At 39.3% G+C, this 12,716-nt stretch overlaps 1 protein-coding gene across 4 annotated transcripts in view; it reads right to left on the bottom strand.

The window, feature by feature from the left end:
• The window catches only part of LOC128694293 (uncharacterized peptidase C1-like protein F26E4.3), a 151,856-nt gene that overhangs the window by 21,713 nt on the left and 117,427 nt on the right, over positions 1–12,716 (bottom strand). For all 4 annotated transcript variants that reach the window (XM_070093732.1, XM_070093735.1, XM_070093733.1 and 1 more), the window contains one exon: positions 12,420–12,525. In XM_070093732.1, coding sequence (XP_069949833.1) covers positions 12,420–12,525 — 106 coding nt within the window. The remainder of the gene's footprint in view (positions 1–12,419; positions 12,526–12,716) is intronic.

Below are 12,716 nucleotides of genomic sequence, written 5' to 3'. Positions count from 1 at the left end.
AGAGTGTGCAAAGGTAGAAAGTTGAAAGTGAACATTGAAAAGAGTAAGGTGATGAGAGTATCAAATGATTTGGATAAAGAAAAATTGGATATCAAATTGGAGAGGAGTAGTATGGAAGAAGTGAATGTTTTCAGATACTTGGGAGTTGAAGTGTCAGCGGATGGATTTATAAAGGATGAGGTTAATCATAGAATTGATGAAAGAAAAAAAGGTGAGTGGGGCATTGAGCTATATGTGGAGACAAAAAACGTTATCTATGGAGGCAAGGAGGGGAATGTATGAAAGTATAGTGGTACCAACATTCTTATATGGGTGTGAAGCTTGGGTTGTAAATGCTGCAGCGAGGAGATGGTTGGAAGCAGTGGAGATGTCCTGTCTAAGGGCAATGTGTGGTGTAAACATTATGCAGAAAATTCGGAGTGTGGAAATTAGGAGGTGTGGAGTTAACAAAAGTATTAGTCAGAGGGCTGAAGAGGGGTTGTTGAGGTGGTTTGGTCATTTAGAGAAAATGGATCAAAGTAGAATGACATGGAGAGTGTATAAATCTGTAGGGGAAGGAAGGCAGGGCAAGGGTCGTCCTCAAAAAGGTTGGAGGGTGGGGGTAAAGGAGGTTTTGTGGGTGAGGGGCTTGGACTTCCAGCAAGCATGCGTGAGCGTGTTAGATACGTGTGAATGGAGACGAATGGTATTTTGGACCTGATGAACTGTTGGAGTGTGAGCAGGGTAATATTTAGTGAAGGGATTCAGGGAAACTGGTTGCTTTTATATAGCCCGACTTGAGTCCTGGAAATGGGAAGTACAATGCCTGCACTTTAGAGGAGGGGTTTGGGATATTGGCAGTTTGCAGGGATATGTTGTGTATCTTTATACGTAAATGCTTCTAAGCTGTTGTATTATGAGCACCTCTGCAAAAACAGTGATTATGTGTGAGTAAGGTGAAAGTGTTGAATGATGATGAAAGTATTTTCTTTTTGGGGATTTTCTTTCTTTTTCAGTCACCCTGCCTCAGTGGGAGACAGCCGACTTGTTAAAAAAAAAAAATAAACCTTCATTGTATTAAACGACTGTTATATTTGTTATGTATCATACTGTAAACATAAAAACATAAGAAAGAAGGAACACTGCAACAGGCCTACTGACCCACGCAGAGCAGGTCCATGCCCCCCCCCCCGGATTAGACCAATGACCCACCCCCCGGATTATCCCAATGACCCACCCAGTCTGGTCATCCCCACTCAAGGATGGAGCACTGTACCAGACCCAGCAGCAAAGCTAGTCAGGTCCAACTCACACCCACCCACACCCACTCATGTATTTATCTAACCTATTTTTAAAACTAAACAACGTTTTAGCCTCAATAACTGTACTCTTGAGCTTGTTCCACTCATCCACAACTCTATTACCAAACCAGTGCTTTCCTATATCCTTCCTGAATCTGAATTTTTCCAACTTGAAACCATTGCTGCAAGTCCTGTCTTGGCTGGAAATTTTCAGCACACTTGTGGAAAATTGCATTTAGCTGAATGTATCATTATATACATAACAGTAAATGAACAAAGATAATTATTATTTATCAGTTAGACAAGTAGGAATTTGGGACACCTAGGTCGCAAAAAATGTCCCCCTTCGATACCTACTACTGTCATATCCACAAGTTGCTCTGAACCTATTAATTACCAATGAAATATGTATAACCAGGAATACTGGTAAATATATAAATTTTGTGGACTGTATATTAAAAATAATAAATGGTTATATATATACACAATTACATAACAGAAGGAAAATATATCTTAATATCACTCACCAATTTGACTGGAGATTAATGTGTATCATACTCAGAAAACCTCACTCTAACTAAATCTATGAAAATAATGCTGGCCAGAATTACACACAAATCTAGAGAGCTTATCTGAGGTTCCTGGAGCTGTCTTGTCCAGTCGTCTGATATCTCAAGTTATGCAGGAATGCACATCCACCAATTTCGCCTCCTATTTGAGAGGTGTCAACACAATTTTAACCTCTAGAGCACGAAAAATTCTTCCCATTACACCAACGTTTGTACAAAATTCAAAACCAAGATGGCTAGTGACCCTTCTCCCCAGGCTCAATTTCCCATTTTCTATGACATAAATGTTATTCAATACAGTATGGCCATCTATATACATATAAATACTGAATTTCTGGAAAATATATACAGTATTTTCCACAACACTATATACATCCCCTTTATTTATTCCTGTTTTCCATTTATACACCTCGATCACATCCCCCCTAATTCTACGCCTTTCGAGAGAGTGCAGATTCAGGGCCCTCAGTCTATCCTCATAGGGAAGATTTCTGATACATGGGATCATCTTTGTCATCCTCCTTTGTACGTTTTCCAGAGCATTTATATCCATTCTGTAATACAGTGACCAGAACTGAGCAGCATAGTCTAAATGAGGCCTAACCAAGGATATATAGAGTTGAAGAACAACCTGAGGACTTCTATTATTTATACTTCTAAATATGAAGCCAAGAATTCTGTTAGCTTTATTGCGAACACTAATGCACTGTTGTCTTGGTTTTAGATTACTGCTAACCAGAACTCCTAAATCCTTTTCGCAATCGGTAGTATTAAGATCTACATTATTTAGTTTATATGTGGCATGGTTATTTAACTGTCCAACATTTAGAACTTTGCATTTGTCAATATTAAACTGCATCTGCCACTTCTCCGACCATTGTGTCAGTCTATTCAAATCATCCTGGAGTGCTCTAATGTCCTCATTAGAATGAATTGGACGGCCTATTTTGGTGTCATCAGCAAATTTGCTTATGTCGCTATTTATTCCCTCATCTATGTCGTTTATGTAAATTGTGAACAACAATGGGCCCAACACTGACCCCTGAGGAACACCGCTTGTGACGTGCCCCCATTCTGATTTCTCCCCATTTATGCAAACTCTCTGCTGTCTATCTGTCAGCCATGCCTCTACCCAGGAAAAAATTTCTCCTCCTATTCCGTGTGCCCTAAGTTTCCTCAATAGCCTCTGGTGTGGAACTTTATCGAAAGCCTTACTGAAGTCCATATACACAATATCATATTCATTACCATGATCTACCTCCTTAAACACCTTAGTGAAAAAAGTTAGTAAATTCGTAAGACAGGAACGCCCCTTTGTAAACCGTGTTGAGAATCATTAATCAATCTGTGCCTGTCAAGATGGCTACAAATTGCTTCGGCAATTATAGATTCCATAAATTTTCCCACTATGGAGGTAAGGCTTACTGGTCTATAGTTCGAAGCCAAGGACCTGTCACCTGCCTTGTAAATAGGTATTACATTTGCCATTTTCCACTTATCAGGCACTATGCCAGTTTGTAGCGATATGTTAAAAAGATTAGCCAAAGGTATGCTAAGTTCCTCTTTACATTCCTTTAACACCCTTGCAAACAGTTCATTAGGACCTGGAGATTTGTTAGCTTTTAGTTTCTCTATTTGTCTGAGGACCACGTCACTAGTTACCGCTATCGTGCATAGTTTATTATCATCCTGTTCTACGTAATCTATTATTTCAGGAATATCGCTAGTATTTTCCTGGGTGAAAACTGAGAGGAAGTAGGTATTTAGTATTTCACACATATCTTTATCACTGTCAGTGATCTGACCAGAGTTACTCTTAATTGGGCCAATCTTGTCCCTAATCCTACTTCTGTATACCTGAAAGAGCCCTTTTGGGTTAGTCTTTGAATCCCTTGCGACCTTAGCCTCATAATCCCTTTTTGCTTTTCTTATTCCTTTAGAAGATAATGACTCAATTAAAAATTTTAATTGGTTGTTATGCATATTTAAATATTGGGTTATATTTACAAGGACTGTTTCTTTTTTATACACCGAAATGAACTCAGTAACCTTGTCTATCCTAGCAGCATCTATATAACATAATGTAGAGTAATTCTTCCCTATTATCTGAGCTTAATTTAAATTTAATATTTAACCATAACGAAATATTTCCTTTCCTCCGTCATTTCTTTGCAGATTACTAACCAGAGTTTGAGAGAGATGAGGCCGATTTATTAAGACACTTAAGTGTGTGGCAAATATTTATAGTCATGGGAGGCTGGATTAACCCTTTGACTGTTTTGGTCGTATATATACGTCTTACGAGCCAGTGTTTCAGACGTATATATACTCAATAATTCTAGCGGCTTCAAATCAAGCGGAAGAAAGCTGGTAGGCCCACACGTGAGAGAATGGGTCTGTGTGGTCAGTGTGCACCACATAAAAAAAATTCTGCAGCACACAGTGCGTAATGAGAAAAAAAAAAACTGATCGTTTTTTTGGATTAAAATGCCGACTTTGAGGTGTATTTTCATATAGTATTTATCGATGTATTTGCGTTTTCATGGTCTTAGGTGATAAAATGGAAAACATTTTACAGAAATAGAGATGATTTTCATTACTTTGACGATGAAAACAACCTCGAAACTGAGCTCAAAGTAGCGGAAATGTTCGATTTTTACCAATGTTCAGGAGTAAACAAATCACACCACACGTCCAATACACGTCAACTGGGGAGTTTAATATTCTTTCACTAGTGCACTGATATTATTTATACCATTTTTACAATAATGCAGTAGTCTGCATAACAGTAAATTTTGTATTTTTTTGTATGAATAAAAAATCAAAATAGAAAGCAATAATAATATAAGAGGGGCCTAAAGATGTGACTAATGAACAGAGGATATGTTATTTTAGTGCCAAGAATGTCTACCTTGTTTATTTTGGACCCTATTTTGAAATTGGCATCTTTTTTAGTTTGCGTGAAATTGGCCAAATTGCCAATTTCTGACCACAATATTGGGTAGTCCAAATTGGTAAATGGGAGGTTTCTTGTACTCAGCTGATAGATAAAATGGAGTTCTAAAGAAATAGCTATGAGTTTGGTCAACTGGAACAACGGAATTGGCTGAAAATAGGGCTCAAACTCAGCGAAATCGCCGATATGCATATGTCGCCGAGACCACTAACTTCGCGGGAGCATAATTCCACGAGTTTTCGACCCAATTTCGAACTTTTGGTGTCAATACCATCGGGAAAAGATTCTCTATCATTTCATAAGAAATTTTTTTTTTTTTTTTTCAAAAATTTAGGGACATAGAATGACAGTTTCAGAAAGGGGCCTGAAACAGTCAAAGGGTTAAGGGAGAGATATGTATGATTAGTGAAATGTTAAGTGTAAATGAAGGTGGAGAAAAAGTTAATTGATAAACCTTTTTATAACCATCAATAATTTTTGCCGAGGATTAGAAATACCATTGTTATGAGATAAGATGAGGAAGCAAGGGGATCTTATTTAGTTATGAACAAGATGGGGCAAACTAATGGATAGGAAAGTATAGGAGATAGAGATGGAGAGAATAATTTATGGCATAAATAAATGGTTGTAAAATGATGGAGGCTTCATCAAAGTGCCCGGGAAGAAGATAATTTGATAGGTAATAATCAAAAGATGAATGGGTTTGAATCTGAGATGCCAAAAAGAAAGTGGGCCATTGTCTGAAATGATTGGTGCATTTACTCATCACATGTATAAAAGCAATGAAGTACATACCTAGAGATGGGCAATGAAATTGCATAATCTCTTGGCATAAAGTGAAAAGAGAAATAGGTCTGTTAAGTATACATGGAAAATTGTAAATTAGATATGATACTGAGTGAGTGTTATTATTGCCAAGTTTAAGGATTGCCAAGAAACAATGGATGGGGATATGTGGATCAAGCTTTTGGATAGAAGCATTCAATCAAGGATTGCTTAGATAAGGAAGATGTGTTGTATTTACTTCATGGATTAGAAAATGGCTTTGTAGCTAGAATGGATTGGTAGTATGTTGTACAAAAGCTGCACAATGCTTTTGTAATAAGGCCCAGAATAGGGCTCAAAGTAGGCAAAATTGCCGATGCCTAAATACTGCCAAGACCTCTAACTTCGCAAGAGCATAATTCCATAAGTTTCCCATCAAATTTCGTGCTTTGATTTCATTACCTTCAGAAAAAGATTCTCTATCATTTCATAAGAAAAAGTATTTCTTTTTAACCCTTAAATGGTCCAAACATATATATATGTTCTCTCGCGTAGCGCCCCAAATATTTTGAGAATTTTTTTTTTTTTTATAGGAAAAAAGAGCATGTGGTACCCAGGCATCCCCAATTTTTTTCATATGGTGCACACTGAGTGCACGCACACATTCTCTCATGTCTAGGTGACTCAGGCCTATTGTGCCAATGTTGAAGGAATAACAAAGGAAATGTATATATACATTTGGGGCACTACGCGAGAGAACGTATATATATATTTGGACCGTTTAAGGGTTAAATTCTTTGACCCTGGGAGCAAGTCTGTGAGCAGGAGTCTTGACCCTCAAAGTGTATGTGCATGATTAATTCACTATCACTTGTCCACAAGATTAACTCATAAAAGTTAATATGTCCATGGCTAATGTTCCACAATATGGAGAGTTACCTATTTGCATCTCAATATTGTATCTCTGCTTCAGTTCTCCTTAATGTACTTGTGATTAATGTTTCACAGTAGAGAGAGTTACTGGTGACACAGCTTAGGAGAGTGACATTTGAGTCTCAGTGCCATATCTCTTCCTCAGTACTCCCTGGTTATTATCAGAGCATGACAGTGTCACGAAGTGCATATGTATATGACCACAGATTTTTAATGTTTCAATGCAGTGGATTCACCCGGTCACTTGCTCACTCGTTGCTACATAGTTACTACTTAGTAAATTAAATTGTTGGTGCTCCGGCTTGCCTTATATAGTCAATTTCTGCTGACAAGTGTCTGGAAAGTTCAGCCGTCGGCTATGACGACAGGGCTGGGAAAAAGAATGTAGATTCCTTTATTCCAAGGTGTTGATTGCTAAGTTAATGCTACTAGCTATGTCATTAGCCTAAAGGCTTATTTAAAAGATTTTAGGAATAGAAGCTTTCTTGGGCAAACACGTGTGAAATATTTCGAGTCCTGATAGAGGGGAAGGAGGGGCGTCTGGTGTACCAGTCCAATATGGCCTTTAAGGTGTTGAGACTACATTGCAAGAGTTACGACTAGGCTAGTATGTGACAAAGAGACTGGAGTCTGATATCTGAGTTGCTGAGACTTCGAGTCTTAATTTACGATGTCCCTCCATCTCAAGCGCTGTGGGGAAAAGGTGAGTGGTCATGATTCCCTTGGTCCCACCCTGCTGGCAGTGTGGGAATGATGGGGGGATAATCCCCCCTGCTCCCTTCCTGTTGGAGGTAAATTCTCCACAAGTCCCCTTTCTCACTGACCAAATATATTATTGCATAAGCATCAGTAAATTGTAACTGATTGGAATATATTCCCTGTCCCTGTCTTTTATTTTGTTATTAATGGGGTAATAGTTAAGTGGATGTGGGTAAAGTCTACAGTAATAAGAGGTGAGGTGGTGGTGTCACTGGAGCAGCTCATTATATATTACTTTCTCCTCCTTCCCCAATTTATGACAATATGACATGGTCTTGGATGCAATGAAGGACAAACAGAAGGCAGATGTAGTATACATAGACTTCGCAAAAGCCTTCAACAAGTGCGATCATGGTGTAATAGGGCACAAAATGCATGCTAATGGAATAAATGGAAAAGTGGGCAGATGGATCTTTAAAATTCTACCCAATGGAACACGCAGAATAATGGTAAACAGAGTTAAGTCGGAGGCTGCCACAGTGAAAAGCTCTGTTAGAAAAGGTACAGTATTTGCCCATATCATGTTTCTTATCCTCAGTCAGACAGAGATGTAAGCCATAGCAGTGTGTCTTTCACAGACTATTAGAATCTACATGAGAGTGTCATCCACTGAGGATGCAGTAAGTCTCCAAGCAGATGTAAACCAGTTTTCAAAAGAACCACAGAAAACAATCTGATGTTCAATGAGGACAAATTTCCATTACTCCATTATGGAAAACTTTAGGAAATAATAGTTACAATGAAGTATACAACAAACGCTAACCACACGAAAGAGCGAATAACTAATGTGAAGAAGAGAGGATTTCACCTTCAAGGATAACAACAGTATCACTATCACATCAGTGAGGAATATGATAGGATGGATAATGAGACCCTTCATTGTACATATAAGTTCAGTAATGCACTTTATTTACTGGAAAAGTTTGAAGTCCCTTGACCTGTACTCCCTGGAACACAGGCAAGAAAAATACATTATCTACATCTGACAAATCCTAGAGGGATTGATCTCAAATCTGCACACATAAATGACTCCCTACGAAAGCAAAAGACTAAGCAGATGGTGCAACATCCCCCCCCCTCCAATGAAAAGCAGAAGTGCCATGGGTACACTAAGAGAAAACACAATAAGTGTCTGGAGCTCAAGACTGTTCAACAGCCTCCCACCATGCACAAGGGAAATTACCAATAGACCTGGATGTCAGTATCCAAGCCACCGAGCTGTGGTTTGTAAATTGGATTGCACTTGGCCAGCAGTAACAGCCTGGTTGATCAGGCCCTGATCCACTGGGAGACTGGTCAAGGACTGGGCTGTGAGGATGCTGACCCTCGGAACGACCTCAAGGTAGACTCCAGGTAGGTAGGGAGGCCTACTGTTCATACTTACAGACTAAGCTATCATAAGAGTCAAACTGTTAATCTTAAACTAATGAAGTACTCTCATATCATACGTTTACTCTGGGGACATTTCCTGCTCTGGCTGGAGATCCATTTTTGTTCTTTTTTTTAAACTGTATTTTCCCTTTTCCTCCCTAATTATAGCAAATGATAAAAGTAATTAATTGCCCATCTCTAATTATAATTAATTTGAAGTCATTAATCTATTTCAATGTTCTCATTGGGAGACTGCTTGTGGTATTATTTTCCATTCTTTTCTTTCAAACATCAAGTTGCCTCTCCTGTACTATCAATCAATGGTGGTATTTCTTTCTACACAAATAACCCGCACACAGTATTAATATTGGTAGAATTACCAACAATATGTTAAGTACAAGGACACGAATACAACTAATGTGACATTTAATTGTGGCAATGTTTTGCTCTCCAGGAGCTTTGTAGGCTTGACAAAGCTCCTGGAGAGCAAAACGTTGCCACAATAAAATGTCACATTAGTTGCATTTGTGTCCGTTTACTTAACCTGCACATAGGAGAGAGGAGCTTACCATGATGTTTCGGTCTGACTTGGACCAATTACAAAGTCACACTAACAGAAAGGAGAGAAGGGGGCAGTATATATACCTGGAGTATACCTCCAGAGAGCTCCGGGGGTCAATGTCCCCGCAGCCCAGTCTGTGACCAGGCCTCATGGTGGATCAGGGCCTGATCAACCAGGCTGTTACTGTTGACTGCACACAACCCGACATACAAACCACAGCCCAGCTGGTCAGGCACTGACTTTAGGTGCCTGTCCAGTGCCTGCTTGAAGACAGCCAGGGGTCTATTGGTAATCCCTCTTAAGTATGCTGGGAGGCAGTTGAACAGTCTTGGGCCTCTGACACTTATTGTGTTGTCTCTTATTGTGCTAGTGGCATCCTTGCTTTTCATTGGGGATGTTGCATCGTCTGTCGAGTCTTTTGCTTTCATAGTGTATATAATCATGGAACTCTCCTGCCTGCGTTCTAGGGAGTACAGGTTGAGGAACTTCAAGCATTCCCAGTAATTGAGGTATTTTATCACAGTTATGCATGCTGTCAAGGTTCTCTGTACATTTTCTAGATCAGCAATTTCACCTGCCTTGAAAGTTGGTGTTAGTGTGCAGCAATATTCCAACCTAGATAGAACAAGCGACCTGAAGTGTGTCATCATGGGCTTGGCATCCCTGGTTTTGAAGGTTCTCATTATCCATCCTGTCATTTTTCTAGCAGATGCAATTGATACAATGTTATGGTCTTTGAAGGTGAGATCTTCTAACATGATCACTCCCAGGTCTTTGACATTAGTTTTTTGCTCTATTGTGTGGTTGGAATTTGTTTTATACTCCTATGAAGTCTTAATTTCCTCAAGTTTTCCATATCGGAGAAATTTATCATCACTGAACTTTCATATTATTTTCTGCGGCCCATTTAAAGATTGGTTGATGTCCACCTGGAGTCTTGCAGTGTCTGCAATGAAGGACACTGTCATGCAAATTCAGGTGTCATCTGCAAAGGAAGACATGGTGCTGTGGCTTATATTCCTGTCTATGTCCAATATGAGGATGAGGAACAAGATGGGAGCAAGTACTGTCCCTTGTGAAACAGAGCTTTTCACCGTAGCTGCCTCTGACTTTACTCCGTTGACTACTACTCTTTTTCTATTTGTTAAGAAATTATAGATCCATCTACGAACTTTTCCTGTTATTCCTTTATCATGCATTTTGTGTGCTATTACACCATGGTTACACTTGTCAAAGGCTTTTGCAAAATCTGTGTACATTACATCTGCATTCTGTTTGTCTTCTAGAGCATCCATGACCTTGTCATAGTGGTCCAGTAGTTGGGACAGACAGGAGCAACCTGCTCTAAACCCATGCTGCCCTGGATTGTGTAACTGATGGGTATCTAGAAAGGGTGATGATCTTGCTTCTTAGAACCCTTTCAAAGATATTTATGATATGGGACATTCTTTGCTATTGCCTTACTGCCCCCCTTTGTGGAGTGGGGCTATGTCTGTTGCTTGTAGTAGCTGTAGGATGACCCCAATGTCCATGCTCCCTCTCCATAGGATGTTAAAAACATGTGATAGGGGCTTCTTGCAGTTCTTGATGAACACTGAGTTCCACGAGTCTGGGCCTGGGACAGAGTGCATGGGCATGTCATTTATCACCTTTTTGAAATCATTTGGCATCAGGATAATATCAGATAGGTGTGTATTTACCAAATTCTGTCTCTCTCTCATAAAAATTCATTTAGGTCTTCGACTATCTGGTTAGTGGCTCGCTAAAAACTGAATCATGCTGGGACTTGAGTAGCTCACTCATTTCCTTGCTGTCATCTGTGTAGGACAGGAATAGGACAAGAGAGGTAGTAGGAAAGGAAGTAAAGAGGTAGTGGTAGTAGTAGTAATAGTGGAGTCAGTCAAACACCAAAAAAGAGGAGAACTGCAGTTGAGCTAGGGGCCCACAAAGAGTAGGAACAAAAAGAATAGGGAGGGAATAAAAAGAACCAGACACCCAAGGAAGAAAAAAGAAAATGCAAAGAAGAAAGAGGAAAAAGAAAAGGGGAGGAGGAAGGAAGAAAAAAAAAAGAATCAGGTTAAGTTATGGGTGTTCTGAAGTTTGGAACATTTAACAATGTAATGGGAAAGGAAGGCATCTACAGAGACCAAGCCAGGACTAAGATTCATACAAGGAAAGTTGTGTATAAGGGAGGATTCAACCAGACGGCAACTGTGAAAGTTAGAAGTAGGGTAAACAGTTTTATCAGAAGACCAGTCAATAGGATGACTGATCTCTGACATTACAAAAAAAGAGCATTGTTGGTGTCGGCAAGCCTAACACTACTTTTGTGCTCCCTGAGCCTGTCAGAGAGATCGACCAGTTTCTCCAAAGTATTGAAGAGGGCAAGAAGAACAGGAAATAGAGTAGACACCAGGAGAATCTATAGAGGGAGGAGAGGTATGAACTAAATTGGTGCAAAGAGTGTTAGTCTGGTAAAAAGTAAGTTTGATGTCTAAAGAACGGAGAGAGTTGTTGAGATTAGAAAGACTGGAAATATAGGGAATGCAGAGAACAGGAGAGTTCCCAGAAGTAGAGTGTTTGGGAGAGAAGAAAGTCTGTTTAGTAGAGTTTATGAAATGGGAAGGGTAGCCAAGGCAAGAAAATTAATCATGAAGAGTGGAAATTTCCGATTCAAGGAACTGAGGATCACAAACTGCTTTTCCTGTGGTAAACAGACTTTTTTCTTTCTCAAACTCTCTACTCCTGGGAACTCTCCTGTTCTTTGCCTTCCCTTTATTTCCAGTCTTTCTAATCTCAACAACTCTCTCCGTTCTTTAGACATAAAACTTACTTTTCACCAGACTAACACTCTTCGCACCAATCTAGTTCATACCTCTCCTCCCTCTATAAAGTCTCCTGGTGTCTACTCTATTTCCTGTCCCTCTTGTCCTCTTCCATACTTTGGAGAAACTGGTCATTCTTTATTTCCTTATTTTAAAGATTAAAGCCTAAAACATAAAGATTAAAACATCAATGCCGAAAAACACCAACTGCAATAGTAAAACAAATTTCATGTGGATAATCATAGCTGTCAATTAATATAACTCTTCACAGAGGTGCTCACAGATCCTTTAATAGGTCACAAACCACACCGTGTAACAGGCACTTAACTGAAACCTGATCTCACAGACAAATATGAACCTTCAAAGCATAAGAAAGGGCATCCTTGGACAATGACCCACCTTGAACAGGGCCATTGGTGAGGATCTCCCACTGAATGTCGATCTCCTTCCCTGAGATACGATATGCTGGCTCAGTCTTGTACAAGTCATTTCTCTGATATACCACCTGTACATAGTGATACAAAAATTACAATTATTTTCACATATTTATAGTATATGCATAAACTGTGAGCTCAGCTATGGCTAATCTAGAAGTACATGGTCTTATTTCTGTGTAACCCTCAGCAAACCTAGTCATACATACATACATATATATATCGTGCCCAATAGGTAAAACTGGTCAATTATTTAAAATTA

Source organism: Cherax quadricarinatus, chromosome 43 (genome assembly GCF_038502225.1).
Source record: "Cherax quadricarinatus isolate ZL_2023a chromosome 43, ASM3850222v1, whole genome shotgun sequence".
Lineage (NCBI taxonomy): Eukaryota > Metazoa > Arthropoda > Malacostraca > Decapoda > Parastacidae > Cherax > Cherax quadricarinatus.
The sequence above is the reverse complement of the archived record's forward strand: the minus strand, read 5'-3'. Positions and strand labels throughout refer to the sequence as shown.